This window comes from Melanerpes formicivorus, unplaced genomic scaffold (genome assembly GCF_026170545.1).
Source record: "Melanerpes formicivorus ecotype bairdi unplaced genomic scaffold, bMelFor1.0.p_v2 SCAF_12, whole genome shotgun sequence".
In the NCBI taxonomy this organism is placed as follows: domain Eukaryota; kingdom Metazoa; phylum Chordata; class Aves; order Piciformes; family Picidae; genus Melanerpes; species Melanerpes formicivorus.
In genome coordinates, this window is record NW_027142364.1 from 19,207,482 (window position 1) to 19,228,826 (window position 21,345).

Below are 21,345 nucleotides of genomic sequence, written 5' to 3' on the forward strand. Positions count from 1 at the left end.
GTATGTGCCCAAGTGCTCACATACTAGGAGTACAGCATAGCTTTCAGAGCTAATTCAAATGAATTGTTAAGAACAAACTTTTCTATGTTATCTGTCAGTTCCTAAGTCAATGAGGACACTTCCATACACACATTGCAGCCATCTGAAAAGCAGTTAGCCTTTGCAAATACTTCATTTAAAGAAAACAAAATGAGAATGTTAGTAACATGGGCATGACAAACACACGTTTTCCCTTCCAACAAACATGCAGCACAATAAGAGCAGCATTGTGTCACTACATGGAAGTTAATTGAGAGCTGCAAACATGAGTTTAACAGTAAGTAAAGCCCTCATATGCTGAGGGGAAAAAGACACATTTAAAAGTGACTGAGTGTTAAAAAAATGCATTATTGAAGTAAAAGTTACAGAAAACAAATTCTGCAGAAGAGCTTCCCCCTGTGTTACAGGTCTGTATGCCTGTGGCTTTCTCCAAGAAAGATCCTCATAAGAGAAAACTGTCTGTTAGTGACGCAGTGGTAAAAACATTGTTTGGCTCTGAGTTACTCTAAGAGATCACAGCCAATCACACAGAAAAAGGTGATCAACAAAGGCTGCTTTCATTCTGAAAACCTGAATTGTTTTCTCATCTGTGAAGTTAGCTTAAACACAGCCTATATAGGAAGAGACACTAAGGCAGAGGTGTTCCACGCCTGCCCATAAACAAATTTGAGGGTTACCAGTCTCTAAATATTAGCCTGAAATGGAGACATTTTGACAGCATAAAGAGAAAGAAATTAGAAGCAAAGAACTTCCTGTGAAATGTCATTCATTTCCAAACCTGCCCACTTCAGTGCATTATTGAAATTACCACATTTTGACGCATTTGTCTCGGCACAACTTTAAGTACGGTTGCAACTCATTCCTCAAAACAGCAGGATGAGGAAATAAGCAAACACACTTCTTGCTTTTGGTAATAGAACAATCTTTGAACTCCTCTCCCAGTTCTTTCAGCTCCACATAAAACTTCTGTTTATGAAATGTAACATAAAGCTTCTTCAAGTGCTGGCAGGGGAATTACCATTTAGATCATAGAAAAGCTTCTACACAAAAAAAGGAAGGTTGGTACAGAAAACAAGAAGTATACATCCTGCTGGGGTCGTCTGAAGGTGGAATGCAGAGTTAAAAATATTAAGGTGGTTGGTACACAGGCACCAATTCATGTAAGGAATCATTTCAATAACAACAGAGTTAAGCAAAAGACACTTAAAGAAACCTCCAGTGTAAATGTATCTACAGCTCCTGTAAAAGCATCCCTCAGTGAATACAGTTTCTGTAAGAACAATGGCAACATGCAAAGAAATTAATGCAGCCAAGTGAAGTCGTTACATTAACTTAAAATTACCCTTTATTTTTTCACAAGTTTTTTTTTTCCAACACACTGTGCATTTTGGCCTGGTAGACTTTGAGAAAGTTAGCTTCAAGTTTCTTTAAATTACAAACAGCAGATACAGTAGGAATATTTTAAATCCACTTCTTTAAAATAAACGGCAAGTTTAGACCCTTCCGACTGCCAGCGTTTCGTTTTCCTGATACAAAATTCAAGTAATTTCAAGTAAGAGTAGAAAACTGTTGGTTTTTTTTTTTTTACAAAACATCATATTATTAAAATTTACCAGCATTCTGAAAATAAACATTGAATTTCCAGTTGGGTACAAGTACACATCATTTAGAAAAATAACTCCTTTTAAACGAAGGTCACTTGGTGAAGAGAAGCAAATTTTCCAAGAGGATGAGTTCTCAATGCGAATCATCAAGACATTTTCCACAGCTACATTATGTAGCTCCATCCCCCACAACTAATTCCTTTTTTCTTCTAAAGGTGTGCATTTCAGCATTGAAAACAAATTAAGCAAACAGGCTACTGAGAAGTTTTCCATTCAGGGTATACCAACACACAGAATTGTTGTCCCCAACAACCCTACACTGAAGATTCACTCGAGTTTGGTTTTAACCATTTGGCTGCTACCAAATACACACACCACAGAAAACCTCAGCTGTGTCCCTTTACTAAATAAAAGCCACAATAAATGTTTACATCATTTTGTATCTAGGGCTGTTTGTTACCTTTTTTGGTTTTTTTTCTTTTAAGATATGTTTTCCAACAAAGAAATAAGATTGTTTATAACATGTCTTTGCGTTTTCCCTCCTTTTATGACTGCAGAACGGAAAGTCAAGCAGGACATGTTAACTTTATGACTCGAGGCTCAGAGCAGATAAGAAGAAATCTTTAATTTTAGACCTTTTTCCTTTTTTTTCATTCTTTTAGCACAAAGTGAGTTTGCTATCTAGGAACAGCAACTTAAAAGTTTCTTTTATCACCATCTTCCAGAAGGAAAAAAAAAAAAATCTATAAATAAATGTTTATGTAAAGAGTCAAACACTGGTTTTGAAGAGGGAGCAAATAAAATAAAATTAAGGGTCAATAAATGATACTGCAATGTATCTTGTGCCATTCAAGATAGGAAGTCCTTCATGTAAATGAGTAAGTCTTCCTGGGTGCATGAAACTCCATCCTTTCCTGGGAGACTCAATGGAGCAGTTGTACCTAAGAAATTTACATCCACCTCCCTGCAGTAAAAACACAACAAAATAAAAACCCAAACATGTACCTTCTGTTATAATAAACTTCCTTTTTATGTATCAACAACTTAAGATACAGTGCTACTATTAATAGATCAATAATTTGTTTTTCTTTTAATATCCATACTAGCAATGTTGACTAAATGACACTCTCTTCAGAGCAAAGCATCTTCAGACGTGTATTTGCAATCAAAGATTTCCTTTTGCTTTGCTTTAGCACTCCCTGGATAACAACTAATTTAAGCAGCGACTCTGACTAACAGCTCTTCAATAACTTTATGTAGATGACATGAGAGAGCAGCAAATCATACCCACAGGTTGTTCTCAGGACTACGTCCCTACCTAAGACAGCATTTAACACATCTTAAATTTATCTGGCTCTTCCTTCCAAATTGAAGGTGTGGGTTCTAAAGGAAGATTGATGTACACATTCAAGGATGTTAGGAAAGACTGTGAATAATACAGGCTTGGAAATGAAATAAGTTAAATAAACTTCAGAATAAACTGTATTAGAATAAACCAAACCAGGTTGGAAGAGACCTTCAAGATCATCGTGTCCAACCCATCAACCAATCCAACCCACCCAAACAGCTAACCCATGGCACCAAGCACCCCATCAAGTCTCCTCCTGAACACCTCCAATGACGGTGACTCCACCACCTCCCCGGGCAGCCCATTCCAATGGGCAATCACTCTTTCTGTATAGAACTTCTTCCTAACATCCAACCTGAACCTCCCCTGGCGCAGCCTGAGACTGTGTCCTCTTGTTCTGGTACTGGCTGCCTGGGAGAAGAGACCAACCTCCGCCTGTCTACAGCCTCCCTTCAGGTAGTTGTAGAGAGTGATAAGGTCACCCCGAGTCTCCTCTTCTCCAGGCTGAGCAACCCCAGCTCCCTCAGTCAGTCAGTTAAGTTTCTCTGAACATGACAGCCACTGCCCTACTTTATGCTCTGGGGACTGCTTTATCTGAACCAATATCAGAGTAGAAAATAAATTATCTCAGGAAAACAAGCAAAGAAACAAAAAGGAACAGGAGCAACAATTGCAATTTTTCATTCTGTGGCTAAACTGAAAAAGAATCATTAAAATAAAGCCTTCAAGAAAAGCCATTTGAGCCAACTTGAGACTACTGAAAGTGTTTTGAAAAAAAAAAGACTAGAAAGAAAAATCAGCATTTCAAAATGTTACAAATAAAACTGCTAACATCTCCAATGCTTTTCTTTAAATCCCTTCTCCCCCACCACCTGCAATCATTTTGACTAATTCAGCTTGACTGCATCAATATCTCCAGATATTGCAATCAAGCAAATGTAGAACTTGTCAAAAAAGGCCAAGTAATAATAAATCTGTTTAGCACAATCATGACAATCATCTCTTTAGCATGATCTTTAAGTATATCATCCCTTTGGGCTCTAGTTTAGAAGTGTTATTAGACACTCAAAAGACAACACATTTTAATGAAGTTTGCCAGCTTACTTGAAAGTCCTCTCCTACTTTGTTGAGAGCAATATTGATTGTGAATGTCGAGGAGTCATGATGAGGTCTGAGAGATCGTTGTCTGTCAGGGCTGTATTTTACAACAAAATTCAATAAGGCAAACCCCTGAAACAAAAAACAGTGAGATTTCAACACAGGAACTTGCAAGTCACACACACAGGGCCCTTGGGTTGGTTTTTTGATCAAAGCTAAGTTAACCATTACATATAAACTATATCACATCACATATAAACTCCCGAACCAAACCAAATCAAACAAAATGCTTAGAATTAGTCATGCCATACCCACAGAAGTTATAAACCCCTACCTTGGTATAATAGCCAGCAAACACTTTGAGCGTTACTGGTGCAATGAACTCTCTGATGAAATGCAGCCATTCATTATCCAGCCCGATTTGCTTCATATGAATGTCATCAGTGGGGACATTTTCATAACCTCCAGAAATACGGCTGTCCTAATGCAAACATCATAAACAGCCTTGAAATATGGACATGGAATACCTCTGGCATTTCTATAAACATTTATTTGAAGTCTGTAGAATCACAAAACCGTAACAAAGCAAAGCTTTAGTGGGCACGTGAGTTCTCCCTGTACCACACCTTGAGTACTGTGTCCAGATCTGGGCCCCTCAGTTTAAGAAAGATGTTGAGTTGCTGGAACATGTCCAGAGAAGGGCAACAAAGCTGGGGAGGGGTTTGGAGCACAAGCCCTATGAGGAGAGGATGATGGAGCTAGGGTTACTTAGCCTGGAGAAGAGGAGTCTCAGGGGAGACCTTATTGCTCTCTACAACTACCTGAAGGGAGGTGGTAGACAGGTGGGGGTTGGTTTCTTCTCCCAGGCAACCAGCACGAGAACAAGAGGAGTCTCAAACTGCACCAGGGAAGGTTTAGGCTGGATGTTAGGAAGAAGTTCTTTACAGAAAGAGTGATTGCCCATTGGAATGTGCTGCCTGGGGAGGTGGTGGAGTCACCATCACTGGAGATGTTTAGGAACAGAGTGGATGGGGTGCTTGGTGCCGTGGTTTGGTTGATTAGATAGTGTTGGATGATAGGTTGGACTCAGTGATCTCAAAGATCTATTCTCTACGGTAATTTCACAGCTAACTGCTGTGGAAGGAAAAACACTGAGCTATCAGATGGACATTTTTTTCAAAGGTGAGTCAATGTTTGGATGTGTTGGCTGCAATAAGGCCTTCCAGGGGTAGCAGTTTTATTTACCAAGATGTAGATGTAACTGAAGTAGTATCAGATCAAGAGAATATAGGCCTCAACTTCACATGCTATAAACTTTGAAATAATATGAAGATTAAAGTATGTTAAAATGCCCTCTGGAGGCTCTTCCCTGAGGCAAAATAATGACTGTAATTTATCTTTCTTTCTAAGGAAGAATGATAATTTGTGAATAAACATTCTTCTGATTTTAGATGATGAATACCTTTAACTTTTGCACACAACCACAACAGCTCATAACATTTGTGAGTAATTGCTTAGGGAACCAATCTGACAAATTAGTACTTAACAGGTAAACAAGGAAAACTTCTCTGAACAGTTATCAATAGCCATCCAAGATCCAAGCCATGGATAACCATCGTCACTGTTACTGTCTGAATTTGTTTATTTTGGGTTTGTGTGGCAGTATTTTGGTAGTGGGAGGCTACAAGAGTGGATTGAGAAGCTGCTAGAAGCTTCCCCTGTGAGGGATAAAGCCAATGCCAGTTGGCTCCCAGATGGACCCATTGCTGGCCCAGTTTTAGCTGTGACAGTAACTGATGAGTGATCTTTCTCTGTCCTTACTCAAGCCATAACCCTCTCATATTTTATCTCCTTTGTCCAGTTGGGGAGGGCAGTAATCAAGCACATTTCATGGGCACCTGGCACCCTAGGTCAGGGTAAACCTACCACAAGTTTAATTGAGGAATGTCTCTAAATCCATTGAATGACAGGCTGTGTGGTAGACTAAACCAAGCACGTTACGCCACGGAGCAGATGTCTCTGCTTGGTAGCAGTTTTTGGAGTTTGTTGCAGTACACTGTGACATTATTACAAAAGTACTCACTCACTAAGGCCATGTTTGTACAGGCTGCTACTTACTTGGTGTTTTCCACCAGACCATTGTCCAAAATGTTCCATTTCTTCTACCAATTCATCACAGGCTGTGTCAGAAAATATGGGAAACCAAAACACATCTGGACATGGCTACAAGGGAACATCAAAATAAGTTAGTTAAAAAATTACATGAATCTTTTTCAGTTCATTTAAACTTTAACAGCTATCTTTTGTTTCCAGCTGCTAAAAAAAGGACAGCCACTTCTCTTAGTCTCTAAAAATTATTAGCTGTTCTCATCATCTAAATAATTGAGTTTTGTCTAGATCCACAAGCACATTCTCACAGAATAATGCAAAAAATGGGATCTGCCTTGTAAGCCAGGAGCCAGCATTAACAGTTGCATTAGTGAACCCACCTACTCTGTGCCTTGGTTGCTCTGAATAACAACCCTCACCTCCCACATTACAAGCTATTAGGAAACAGTTTAAAATGTAACATCATTTTAAATACAACAATTTACCTCAGTTTCTTAGGGATGCAAAATTCTTTAAGTCACTACCTGAATTGTCACAGAACTGCTCATCCAACACCAGTACAACAATTACTATGTTAGTAGTGCTCTCTCCAGATGAATTGTATGAAAGCAAGCAGCCAAATAAAACCCCAAACACCACCCACAAAACAAAAAGCCTCCAACCAACATCCCTAAAAAAGCACACATACTACCACCACCACCAAAGAAACAATACAACAGAAAAACACCCCAAAAATCAGAGGACCTCTTCAAAGGCTTTGTTTTGGATTCACAATTCATGATTGAAAGAGCCTAAGAATCCATAGGGAAAGGCACTCCAAAAGGAAGGTGCCTGGATGAGCTTGCCTTTACTAAATACTAGAAAACACAGCAATCTTCTACAGAAATTTTATTAGGCCTTCTGCCAGTGGCAAGAGCTAGCTCAATTAAATCAGCTAAACACATCTGTATTTTGGACAAGGCAATTACTTGGACAACTACATTGTTCTGAGCAATCTAGCAACTACATTTTAGACTACCCTCCTCTAGCTTTCAAAATGGCCAAACTTTAGTTCTGATGCAAAACATCCAAGAGCTGTTCAGCAACAGACCACTGGCATGGAAATAGTTCTGAATGACAATTTATTATCAGGCAGTCCCCCAAATTTCAGGAAAACTACTCATACCCACCTGTTCTACTATGTTGTCAGTGAAGATCTTTGAGTAGTTAGGATTTATGTAAGTTTCCTTCCAGTCCTAAAAATAGGATTTCAGAAATTAATTTGGTTTGTTCCAGCATTTTAAGAGACAAAGATTAATTACAGTAATTTGCTCTACCAAAAGCATTTGAAACAGTTTACTGGAAGCAAGCTGCTTCTCATCATATCACAAGTCATGAAATCTGTTACACCAGGGACATATCTTCCAACTCTTTAGTCTAGTCTTCAGTTGGCTTGTTGACAGGATGTAATATTGGTGAGGGGCCTTGAGCACAAGCCCTACAAGGAGAGGCTGAGGGAGCTGGGATTGCTTAGCCTGGAGAAGAGGAGGCTCAGGGGTGACCTCATTGCCCTCTACAACTACCTGAAAGGTGGTTGTAGCCAGGAAGGGGTTGGTCTCTTCTCCCAGGCAACCAGCATCAGAACAAGGGGACACAGTTTCAAGCTGCGCCAGGGGAAGTTTAGCCTCGAGATGAGGAGAAAGTTCTTCACTGAGAGAGTCATTAGTCATTGGAATGGGCTGCCCAGGGAGGTGGTGGAGTCACCATCCCTGGAGGTGTTGAAGAGGAGATTGGATGTGGCACTTGGTGCCATGGTCTAGTCATGAGGTCTGTGCTGACAGGTTGGACTCTATGATCCACAAGATCTCTTCCAACCTTAGTGATACTGTAATATCATTTGATTAAATGGGTGGTAGAGAACACCACTTAGTACACAATGAATATTTAGTGCATGACAAAGATATTCTACATAGAAAGTCTTTAAATCTCAAGTAACTTATAATAGACAAACATTTTTTTCAGATAAAAAGAACTGTTTCATCAATGAGCTGCATACCACAGGATTTTCAAATATCTGCCAGAGGTCATTGTTGTAGTGGGAGGTGTTGTAATTGGCTGTAGAAAGAAGTCTTCCAAATTCATGTCTGTTGGTAATGTACATGAAAACACCCTACACCAAGCAGAGAAAATGCCATTAGCAAAACTGTCCATTTTAGCAAAACAACTGTGTTTTAAAGAGGTCTTTTTAGTGCCTGCATTTTCATAAGTGAGACACTTGTACATGCATATTATACATGTGCTGTCCATTTAGCATCTTTAACTTCAAAATGGTTGATTCTAGTTAACAACCGGTGTTCGTAATTTGAATTCATTTTCTATACACATTAAACCAAACCATATGTTGTTTGTCACATAAACCCACATACAGTTATAGAGAGAAACAACAAAAAGAGAAAAAGAAGTGATTGGTTGGGTTATTTTCCAGATAAGCCTAAGCAAACTCACTGGAAGCATCTGTTCTCAAGAAAACCAACATTTGGGACATAGGTTTCTGATCAAAACCTGGAAAGAATAAGCTAATAATGGAAAGAGCTAATGGAAGTCAGAACAAGAAACTTAGTTCAGAGTATTCACTACATGATCCTTCTGGTGAATTGGCCTGGAATAAAAAAAAACAGATACTGGCAAAGATAACTTATAAAAATATTCAGATCAGGTATACACCAGCTGAGTACTTTGACATTTATTCACCTAAGGAATCATTGCAAAATATGTGCAAGATATCATATGTGTTAATATAGAGCTTTATTATCAAGCTATTAACAGAAAATATTAACAATTTTTTCTTAATTAGAAGTAGTAGCAGAAAATAGTCTTTGGTAAGAGAAACTTGGGTTCTGTGGTGGTTTTTTTTTTGGTTTACTGTTTTTCAGACTAAAACTTAATTTTTAAGCTGTTTGTGACTTTTGGATTTGCAGCAGATCTAGACATTACCATTTGGGTACTTGGGTATTTCTGTCTGGTTTTGTCTGAAAAAGAGTTAAACTGTTAGAGAGAATTATTATGTTAAACACATGCCCAGTCTGGGCACTTACCAAATCATAAAATAGCTGCAGCAGGGAGAATAAGGAGGATCTGGGTCAAGAAAAACAGCTTAAAGTGACACTGATTTCACAACTGCCCTGTATTATCACTGAGGAGGCCTGGCAGGTCTCCTAGTGCTTTTTCTTTAGTTCTTCCTAGGACTGCTAAACCAATGGTAGCTGAAGCAGCACAGCTTCAGCTCATCTTGATCTCAGAATCACTGAGAAACCTGCCTGTAGGAAAAAAATGAGCCTCTTTAAGATGCATTTAGGTGGTCATGGAGAACCATCCCTAGCAAAAAAACCTGAACCTTTGGAAACTGAAGAGAAAGGTAGAGCAGTATTTCATCAGAGTAAGTGGACAGAGAAGAAGTATCTTCTTGTGGTAGAATAATACTGCATGTAATAATAACTAATGAATAAAAAAAACATAAATCAACACCTTTGGGGGTCTGAGCATATGGAATGTTTCCGAAGAAGGGGAGTCTTTTTCCCTTTGTAAAGTCTAAAATGAAGGAGAATCATCACATCAGTTTTCTGATACATAAACTTTCTCTTTTGCTGACGACTATTAGGTTTCCAGTTACATAAGGGAAATAGCAGCCTTTGATCAAAAGCTGATATGCCTTTACAGACAACATGCATCTCCAAGCAAAGCTCACAATAGACATGTCAAAGCTGTTTCCACCAGCCCCTTCTTATCTGCTGCAATACAAAACCAAGCACGTACCAAACCATCCTACAGCACAGACTGATAGACAGGAAAAGAGAAAGCAATTTTCTGATGAGTCAGTCAGATTAGTTTAATGAGTACAAGGGAAGCACAAGTTTGCCATAACTGACAGAGAAGGTTTGAATACCACAGAACTGGAAGGGAATGTTCTGAAGAATCAGTACAAATAAAGGAGATCATGCCTTGTTATGAGGGAATACCAAAAAAAAAAATGAATACTTGCCAACTTTTCTTGTTCAACTCAGCAAAATTATTTTTCAGTGCTATAGTGTCTGGAAATAGGTCTGGTTTAGGTCTTATTTGTTTCTGTGCTGAAACTAAGTGTAAATATCAGTAGAAATGTGGATGTACACATTCATAATTTTACAGTATAAGTAAGTCCTCTCTCATTACTCACAGCTTAATGAAGGTAATAAATTTCTGATACAGTTATAATCTATCTGGGAAAAAAATGGAGTCATTCATGCTCCTGAAGAAGATTCTTACCATCTCATAAATCACATAGGCTTTTTATAGCAACACTGCCCACCATTACTTTAAATATGAAATTGCAAAGTGTTCTAATTTAATCTGCCAGAAATTTCACTGCATAAAAATGTGCATAATAGAAATTCTTGAAATGCACTGGTAAGTTTGAAATAATGTACAGCAGAGAAGCTCAGCCCTTTTTCATCTGTTGAGGCTGTGCTAATGAGGGAGGTATTACATTAACATCAATAGGAATTGCCAGTGAATTTAAATAAAACCCACCATGCAGCCTTGTAAAAAAAACCTCTGTTCTCAATAACTTAGGAGAAATACACCTGAAATATTCTATGCCATAAAAATTGGCCAGTACTTTGAATTAGAAGTAAAAATGCAACATCCAAGATCAATCAAGTGAAGCAGTCAAGTGTAGCAGGATACACAAGTCCGTGCACATGGAAAAGCAAGCTGTGAGATACACCTTACCATCTCCCTGGCATTCCTGCAGAGAGCCATGTCAGGATCCAGCTTATCACGCATGAAGTAGTTCTTTTCTTTCATCTCTGATCTGAGAGTTTGTCCCTTAATTAAGTATATATTAGCCATATAAGGAATATTCCATACTCCTCTGTTGAAAAAAGAGCAAACCACACAACACAGAAACAAATACTTTAAAGCTATGAAAACTGGTTTGTTGCCTATTACATCAAATCAGTATCCCTGTATTTGCTGACCAGACCAAGGAAGTTTCCTAAAAATTAAACTGAAATGTTCCCAAAACACCCAAAAAACTACAGTTGGACATCATGGAAATCTCAAATGTAGGCATAGGCAGTAATTCAACTTTTTAGTAAAAGTTAAGGGGATAAAAAGAATAAATAAATGAAAAGGGTCAAATTCTCCAAGAAGTTTTAACTACAACTGTCCTTTGTTTCCATAGTTAAGGCAGGCAGTTCAAAGTCTTTTATAATATTATTCTACACTACCAAACACAAAAAGTAATTCTAAACTAGGTTTTGCAGTGAGTCAAAAGACTTCACTGAGGCTTTGCACAGCCAGTCTGACCTCCTTACATAAACACACACCAACTACAGACCACCATGTATTTATGTGAGTTGGGCAGTATCAACAAAGAAATATTGCTGGTACAATGCTCACTCTGCAGACTTCCTCCCTCTCAGTGCCACAGGCACCTCTTTCAGTGTGACTGAAAACAAGCCAGTCCTGTTCAAGCAATCAAACTGTTTCAGACCTTTTTATTCTTCCAGGACAATGAAAAGGCATCACCACATGGGAAAGTCAGGCTTAGAACAACTTGCATTACGTTAATTTAGGGAAAGGACAAACTCAAAAAGGCTATGTGACAAGAGACCTTCCTTAGGATATATCTGACACCATGAACAGGAAGAAACACATGAAGAAATTTTAGCTGCTCAGTTCATTAAACATTTGCCCCAAAGAGACAAAGCAGTAATTTGATGAATGCAACAATCGGTTGTTTTGACTGCAGTTCCTGAAATACAGAGGTTTGGGGCTGCTATTTGCTTGCCTTGCCATTTTCTGTGTTACACACTGCCAGAGTAACCAAACACAATCAGACAGGTACTAGCAGTGACTGTACATTACTAACACCAACTCATCATGCTAAGTGCTTTGGGTTTTCATCCGAGCTGCGAATGGAGAATAAAACAGAAGGGAGGGAAATGCTTTTCTATTAAATAGAAAAAGCTAAACAACATAACTAACCAAGGCTCTTCAGGGATAATAGCATATTGCATGAAAATGTCAGAGTATTTTGCTAATAACCATACAGTCAGTATATTGACATTTAAAATTAGCTTACAATTACTTACACTCTATTCCCTTGAACAATATCAACATAATCTTCTGATCGAGCGTAATAGCCATCTGGGCTCAAAGCACCCCAGAAATTGGACCACAGCTTCCCATGACGAGTTACAAGTGGAGCAATTATCTTTCTGTTAAGTGACACATTGAGTAAGAAAACATGAACTGTTATACATAGACTGCTCATCAAAATATAGCAACTTCACTCAGTTTGGAGCACAGCATTGTTAAAACAGCTGTCAAATTTTGGAACTGCTCTTCTGGACTTCAGCTGCAAGAATCAGCATGCAAGCACCTACTGGCCAGAAATAACATCAGTGTAACAGAAGCAGGTTTCTATCAGAGGTGGCTTGATTTTCAGTCAAGTCTTAATGACAAAAAGAATCAAAGTCAAAGACATGAAAACAAACGAAACAGAAACACAGGAAGATTTAGATTTGGCTTACCCAAAATTTAACAGAGTCAAAAGGTAAAATCTAAGTTGATCAGAATAAAAAGGGCCTTTGTTTCAGGAGGTGCCTGCTGGCAGATAAATATAGCAAAGCTTCTGTTTCTTCTGCCTTGGGCACCTGGCTTCTAGCCTCTTTTTACAGTAGTAAATGTTGCAATGTAATACATTGGGCAGCAAGACCTTTACTTGAGCTCCATCCATTCTCATTAGTAGATAAAAATAATCACTGATAATTTATCTTTCTGCAATACACTTGGGAAATTCCACAATTCGTTATGAACAGGCAAACACTACCTACCCACCCACCCAACATGGCAATCTGCACATTGGCAAGCATGAAGTGCATAGCATGCACAGAGGGCCCACTCAGATGGAAGTGGCTGCTAACAGTCATATCCTTGTATAGCTAAAGAGATCCAACTAACACAAGGTGATACTGGCCCTTGCAGCTGCTTCATTGACAGTAACTTTCCACTATTTTACTGCATCTGTAATTTTAAAAGAATGCAATAATACTGCAATGCCAGAATAGTAAGCTCTAGGGAGTTTTTGTTAGGTTTTGTTTGGGGGGTTGGTGTATTTGGGTTGTTTTATTTGGGTTTTTTTTTGGGGGGGGTCTTGCTTTGTTTGTTCAAGTTGGGTTTTTTTTGTACATTTTGTGGGGGACCAACCTTGACATCACTGGTCAGTGAAATCTTAATTCATTTCATGAAACTTGCTTACATTCTACCATTCTCTTCAAGGAACTCTCAAGCACTCAAAATTCACATCAGGAATTGCCACTAGACAGGAACAAAATGCTTTGTGAATTGTTGGCCTCTGAGCCCATTATGAACTAAGACAATCAAATACCACAGGTAAACAAAGAGGATTCAATTCTGCAAAAACAAACAGGATCTTATTTTCTCAGGATGGGCCCCAGAGAATCCTTTCAAGCTTGAGGAAATCCTATAAAATCAAGAGATATACTACACCTGTTCTGTTCTATAAGAAGCCTTAAAGTTTTCGGGTTTGTCAGCACAACATCTGCATCTATGCTGAAGTAATATTCACATGCTTGATCCTGGCGACAAAGGTCCCTAAGGAGACAAAAAGGAATGGTTAATTCACACATGTCCAGAAAAGATTCACAAACAAACAATAGGTCAAAAAGACCCAACCACAAACAAGTGCTCTACTCATGCACTGCATTAAAAGCCCTCTGCAGCATAGCACTGTAAATGAAAGTTGTCTAGATAAACCAAAGGAAGATTTGCAAACATGGATCAGATGCCTTCTATTTTTCCTTTGAATAAACTAAGTGAACTCTAACTTTCACCAAGTTCACTAAGAGCTGCTATGCACTGTCCTAATAGTAAATGAGAAGGGGAGGGAGAAATCAAACCACTAATTTTTATAGCTGGTTATTCAGTAAGCTGTAACACTGTCCTTGGGGAAGGGTACTATGGATGTGATATGACCTGCGATCTGAATACTAACTGACATCTTATGGAGAATGTAAGACACAAAGTGTACAGAAATATGTATTTCTTAGTCTTTTTGGGACCAACAAGAATACAGCTAGTCAAGGGAAATATCAAACAATTTCACAAGCAATGAATGGGAATTAGAAAAAGGAACTGAGTTTGTCCCATACACTTTTCCCATTGCTGGTGATTTTGATCTCAAAAGAATAAATTATTTGCATAGATGGCCCCACCTTCAAGAGAAAGCTTTCACCAAGCAGAAGCCATGTTCTGCTGTAGAACTAAGACACAGCCTACATTGGTATGCTTCTGGTAGGAGACACTTACTAGGCCAAGGTCCAGTAAATTGAATGCAACATTCCTACATTTTTATTCACAGCCAACAGAACAGTATGAGATTACAATAAATCAAACACACCTTTAGAGAAAATGGAGCAATCTCCTCAGGTCACACTACATCAGCAGCAGATGATATTACTGGTTTTGTCTATTTTCCCCACTATTATTGATTGAACTTACATTAATTCCCTTATAACAGCTTGAAAGATTAAAATTGTTTTAGCTTTCATGCTTTAAGATTTCTGTAAACGTTGCTTTAGTTAAAGTTCTACTTGATTTGATTGTGACTGTTTTCTGCTGAGGAAAAAGCTCTTGGTCGCTTCAGAAAATCTGACAGGCTACATTCAAGTCAAGACAACTGCTGACATGGCTTCCTGCCTGCTGCTCCTCTGTTGCCCTCCACTACCAAGCACAGCACTTCATAGAATCAGAATTCAATCAGTATGCATTCTTTCTCCCACAAGGATCATCACTTATCGATATCTTTTCAGTCTTCTTTCAAACTTTCTTCTGCTCAAAAGACTCCAGAGGTATGGCTATGTTGGAATTACAGTGGATGGTACAGCTCTTTTTTTTTTTCCCCCTTTCATAAATCTAATCAATCCTTCCTCTTCAAACTCAACCACTAAAGATGCTATAACAATCTGAGCCAAACTTTTAAATTGTCAAAGTGATAGAAATGGTTTTCCCACTACTGCTGAGGTCACCACATTTGGACACGCACACAGTTTACATCTTTGGTTAGTCTCAGGTTTTTGCCTTAACTGACATCTCCCTCTCTGACAGTTTGCTATCTTATGTTTTTGTGACAGCAATTCTTTAATTAGTAGTTTCTCACATAATTGCCCCAACAGGTTTTGCTTTGCCATACCAGAATCCAACAATGACATCTTTATGGCTTTTTCCATCAGTAGCCTATTCTGTTCAAATCTTTACTACTGAAAGCAATTCAGATGTAGATCTATCATTAGCATAATTACATAGTTATTAGTAGAAACCTGACTTTAATATTACACTTGACATTAGATGTTAAATTTGTTCCAAAAACATTCAGCTTTTTAGCTATTTTCATTCTGCTAATGAGGAAACTACACCTGAAAGACCAGACTCAGGTTTCCAGCAACAACACTTGCCAGCACCTTCCCAAAAGCAGCTAAACTATCTGCTGCTAACAAAAATGTGAACGGAATCAATGTTTCAAATTAGGAAACTGTGAGAAAAACCAAATGGAACAGATTTCTATTTAATTGTAGGCAAATATAACTGGAAAATTGATTACAAGATTTCAGTTGCATGGTACCTCAGGTTTTGCCTTTTTTATTCCCCTCCCCCCTTTAAATACAAAGCCAGAGAATTCTAATAGAACCGATCCAATGTGTTTAGTGTTGAAAATCCTTTTGTTCTTCATTCATGTAGTAAACTAAACACAGTATTAAAAGTTCTGTTTTAAGTCATGCCCAGTCATTCAATAGCCTATTGAGAACTCTTTGAGAGCATTATTCTTTTAAATAGCCTCAAAAAATTTCTGCCCTATTTCTTTTTACACAACACTGAAGACTGGATCACCAAATGGCAAAACTTCATGTTTAAAGTCTATTTCTCCTTGCACTTCAAGATACAGGTCAGACTGTTCCAATGGCCAAAAACTCAGAGTGATTGGCCAATGGAATGGGCTGCCCAAGGAGGCGGTGGAGTCACCATCACTGGAGGTGTTTAGGAAGAGACTTGATGGGGTGCTTGGTGCCATGGTTTAGTTGATTAGATAGTGTTGGATGATAGGTTGGACTCAATGATCTCAAAGATCTATTCTCAAAGGTCACTTCCAACCTGGTTAATTCTATTCTACATGAAGTGCAAATTTTGCTTTTGCAGTTCAAGGTCACTAACAAAGGCCACTAGAAAACACTTCAGTTTTCAGATGTACAAAAGTATCTGTAAAAGTTTCTGTCAAAATTAATGAAGCAAGCCTAGCCTTCAGAAATTCACACACCACCTCTTTATTGGCCCAAGGAAATAGAATTAATTCTAGATATTCTCATACTTTCAAGTATTAGCATCTTACAGTGTATGCTAACCTCTCCAGATGCAGGAATCCCAGATAATGTGTGAAACTATTTATTCCCTATATTCAGAAACATGTGGAAAGTACTTTCTATAGCAATACAGATATGTACAGTAATATACTTCCTAATCAAAAGACAATGGCTAAAACCTTTAATCTTTACAGTCCACTTGCTTATAAAGAACAAATGTGGAAAAGCAAGCTGTATTTTTGTACATAATTTAAAGCCATTTCAGTGCAGCAATCAGCAAAACTTTAGTAGAAGATGAAGATTTCTTGTTGGAAGTGTGAAACGAAGCTCAGCAGAGATTTTGCAATCAGAGGGATGTTTAACTTTGCTTTAAAGTTATAAACCCCATCTGGAACAGTGACCTCATCTGAAAAGGGGAAGTTTCATTGCTGTTCTTTCAAGCTTTCCACTGAGATCTTCCAAGGGGCTAGCTGTTTACAGTGGTAAGACAGATGGTCTATCCATTTTACTTACCACTGGGTCACATTTTAGTTTTCAGACATTGTTTGAATTTGCAATTAATCAATTTAGCATTTTCATACTGCTCAGAGTTTGGAAATATAATTCCAGATCTGAACTCAGAGAGCACTTTTGTACCATCTGACAGACCTAGGAAAGGTGTCTTACATCCAAATCTGTAACACACATTGAAAGACTGGCTGACATTGCCTGCCACTTGTTACACTTCACATTCCTCCAGACAGCCACAACAGTCTAAAGAAAGTTTTATCAGCCATCACTAAAAAAACAAACAAGTGTAGCCACAAAACAGATAAAGCACTAATGTTTAGTTTTGCATCTCAGGCTTAAGTACTTGTTACCAGTCACCAGACCTTGAAGCTACTAAAATCAGATATGGGTGGGAAAGTTGTTTTTCTTCTGCAACACTCCAAAATGTTTCTCCTTCATGTGAGGCTGAAACCCAAAGCTACTGAAGTGTTCATTCCGAGTTTCCAACAGAAATCATTTCACAACTGACAGGCACAGACTTAGTCCCTGCTCTTTCTTCAACCACAGCCAACATATGTCCTACCCCAAGGACTGAAATGGAATCCTCCTGTGTCCATGCCATAGTTTATCTACACCAAATAGAAGGTTAGAGACAAGGGCTTAACATCCTCTTTCAAGGAACACAGACTCAGAATTCAACAGGGAGGTCAATAAACTCTGATTCCAACCTCTCTACTATTCCTGACATTTTTGAAGGCTTTGAAAGTAAACTTGAATTAAAAGGCACATATTCCCACAAAAAGCTAAGGTAATTCACAGTTTTAAAAAGTACAGGAAAAATCCTACATAGTTCTATTACTGAAGTCTTTGGGGGGAGGGGGAGAACACACACACACCACACAAAAACCACAACGAAAAGGAAATCTCCCCCCCCCCCCAAAAAAAATTACTGAAAATAAGCTTTTTTAACTAAAAACCTCAAAACCTCAGAGAACTGAAAGAGAAATTTCCATATTTCCCCACTTGATTGCTTCAAACATTTTACATTTCCTGTCATAATAATGAACTCTGTAATAGCTTGCTGAAATTTCATCTCCAAACAAGGAAAAACTGCAAATTTATTTTATTGGGGGGGGGGGGGGGGGGGGGAATTTTAAATGTCTCTTTGTATTCTGTTTCATGCCACAATAATGAAAGTTGTGCACTCCTGTTTGCCAACATTGTTGAATTGTAACAGGTCTTTTGCTGACTGCACAATGTTAGGTCCTTTCCAAAACCTATCCAACTTTCACAAGCACAGGAGAGGGCTTTTCTTATCAGTAAGAAAGGAAAAGCTTCAACTATTTTTATGTGAATGAGAAAAGTAGGCAGGAACTTGCTGCATGGCTATGGGTGAAATTTAAAACACAGTTATTTCTTCACATTTGTACTGACAGTCTCATTTCCTGAGAACACTGTTATTTATCACCACTTTTTACTGAGCTACAAAGGGCAAACTGATCCAACTACATTATACACTCAAAAGTACTCTGCTGAAAACAAAAGAGGCCTTCAGTGCTCAAGTTCGCTATCTGTATTAGCATCTGTTTTGATGCTTCAGATAAACAGACTTTGTGTGAAGTATGCAAGTAAGGAGACCAATTCTAAGTCTACTAGAAATCTACAGAGAGGTACTAAAATAAGATAATCTGGAGGGGAGGAAGGGAATGATTGAAGCAGATGGGAAAATAAACCCCAACAAAGCATCAGTCAGTAATACATATAAAGGCAGAAAGACTAAATATATCAGTCACCATAAATCGACTCATTAAACAGGTTTGAAGAATTGCTCTTCTAGGGTCATGGCCATTAGAGTATCAGCAGGAAACAAAGTAAGTTACTATGCTGGAAGCCAGCTTGTGCAAAGTAAGAAGATGAACTGAACCTGTTTCAGTCAAACCGAAAGGCGACATCAAATGGTAGCTACGTCATCCACACCAAAGAGTCTCCTATTAACAATCATACTTCCTGGATGAGTCTCTGTTCTAACACAGACTCATTCTACATGCATTATACTTAAAATTTCCTGTCTATGCTGTAGATCTCTGTGACAGAATCTTTACTGAACAAGCCTTTCAAAGCAAGAACCAACATGGGTCAAACTGTATTCAGAGAACAGACAAGACAGCAGCACAGTGTAGTGTACCAGGTGGTACACATCACAAGTATGATTCCCTCCCTGCCTTACATTAATAGAGTTTGAAATTTTGCACAAATAGACATTTATATTACTATTTTTTGTCCACACATCAAGCAAAACCCAGGTATTATAACTTCTGTCTCAACTCTGCAGGCACTATCAAAAGATTACGGGCCTAAAGAGCTTTGAGTGAGATTTAGTGACAATGCAGAAATTAAAGGCCACTGCAGAAATCTCCACCTCAGTTACATATAACATATACACTAGTTCAGAAAAGTAGCAAACGTGGCACATTTGTTGTAAAGACTATTGGAAATAAAGAAAGAATGATTTATAAACATGTGAAAAGTTGCTTACACTAACACTGGCCATCTGCAGTGTTTCCGAGAAAGGCTATGGGAGAGGCTTGGACCTCAGCCAAACATCAGTTCCCAGTGGCTTCAGCACACAACAAAACCCCAGTCAAACTAATTTCCAAGAATACAACAGAGACCCAAGGCTAGACCTTCATTCTTTCAGTTGATGCTGTGAACAGTCCACGATACAGTCTTAACAGCTGAATATATGCAAGGAAAAGGCCTTTTGGAATTAATTTATCTCCTCTGACACTCATGGAAGACTTGGGGAAGTATTTTTGTTTCTTTGAACTACAGGAAGAAATTTAATTCTCTGACTTCCAGGTGCAGGTCAAGCTTTAACCATACCTCTACTTAAATGTCATGTTATTAAAATAAAACAAAGGAAGGAGAGGGACTCTGACAACAAAAGAGCATTTGCTAAATGCATATCCAATGCAGGAGGTACTTCCATTCAGTGAAATCCCTGATAAATCAGCTTAAAAAGATTTTGAACATTAAACTAAATACATTTGTAGATTAGAAGATAGTTTTTAATTCCAATTTCTATTACCAGTTGCACCTGCTTCAATCTTTTCTTTTCCAATTATTGCTACATATAAGTTTCTGCACAAATTTAGTTCTATTTTACCACCTATTTAATTCCAATAGAATTTTTTTTTTAACTTATTGAAGTTTTAGTTCATGAGGACAGACTGAAGGAGTTGGGGCTGTTCAGTCTGCAGAAGAGAAGGCTCTGAGGTGACCTAATTGTGGCCTTCCAGTATCTGAAGGGGGCCTACAAGAAGGCTGGGGAGGGACTTCTCAGGGTCTCAGGTAGTGATAGGACTAGGGGGAATGGAATGAAGCTGGAGGTGGGGAGATTCAGGCTAGATGTGAGGAGGAAGTTCTTCACCATGAGAGTGGTGAAGCCCTGGAATGGGTTGTCCAGGGAGATGGTTGAGACCCCATCCCTGGAGGTGTTTAAGCCCAGGCTGGATGAGGCTCTGTCCAGCCTGATCTAGTGTGGGGTGTCCCTGCCCATGGCAGGGGGTTGGAACTAGATGATCCTTGTGGTCCCTTCCAACCCTGACTGATACTATGATGATACTCATGTGGTGGGTTAACACCCATCCTGAAAACAGGGTGGAGGGCTTGCCTAACTCCCAGTTAAGGCTCAAATCACCACAGCTCATTATGTTTTAATGTATGTCCATGTTTAAAATACCTGTAACATACAAATAATCTGACACATTTCTTTGTAGCCTACTTTCGGTCACTTCTCCCAGGCAATCAGCACCAGAACAAGAGGACACAGTCTCAAACTGCACCAGGACAAGTTTAGGCTCAAGGTGAGGAGAAAGTTCTTCCCAGAGAGAGTTGTTAGCCATTGGAATGTGCTGCCCAGGGAGGTGGTTGAGTCACCATCCCTGGAGGTGCTCAAGAGGGGATTGGACGTGGCACTTGGTGCCATGGTTTAGTAGTCACGAGGTCTTGGGTGACAGGTTGGACTTAATGATCTTTGAGGTCTTTTCCAACCTTATTGATTCTATGATACTGCTGTCTATGCCTCCATTGGAAGACAAGATGACAGACTACCGAAGTAGCCCAAACCAGAGATGTTTTCATAATGACCAACAGCTTTTCACATTAGACACAAACCATAAAATACTCAACAAGTCATACCCTGTATCTAAATCTTTTTAAACCACAAAAGCTCTCTTTTTTGTCTCTTCAGACAACATCA

The 21,345-nt window shown here is 38.7% G+C and overlaps 1 protein-coding gene across 2 annotated transcripts in view; it reads right to left on the bottom strand.

The window, feature by feature from the left end:
- Positions 1–1,150: 1,150 nt before the first annotated feature.
- PLOD2 (procollagen-lysine,2-oxoglutarate 5-dioxygenase 2) overlaps positions 1,151–21,345 on the bottom strand; it is a 54,936-nt gene continuing 34,741 nt past the window's right edge. Inside the window, exons 11-20 of one of the 2 annotated variants that reach the window (XM_068145558.1) lie at positions 13,732–13,836; positions 12,312–12,437; positions 10,945–11,086; positions 9,703–9,765; positions 8,234–8,347; positions 7,368–7,433; positions 6,208–6,312; positions 4,424–4,570; positions 4,096–4,221; positions 1,151–2,607 (exon numbers count right to left, since the gene is read on the bottom strand). In XM_068145558.1, the coding sequence (XP_068001659.1) occupies positions 2,452–2,607; positions 4,096–4,221; positions 4,424–4,570; positions 6,208–6,312; positions 7,368–7,433; positions 8,234–8,347; positions 9,703–9,765; positions 10,945–11,086; positions 12,312–12,437; positions 13,732–13,836 (1,150 nt within the window). In that variant the 3' untranslated portion in view covers positions 1,151–2,451. The remainder of the gene's footprint in view (positions 2,608–4,095; positions 4,222–4,423; positions 4,571–6,207; positions 6,313–7,367; positions 7,434–8,233; positions 8,348–9,702; positions 9,766–10,944; positions 11,087–12,311; positions 12,438–13,731; positions 13,837–21,345) is intronic. The other variant, XM_068145559.1, reaches the window with a different exon arrangement.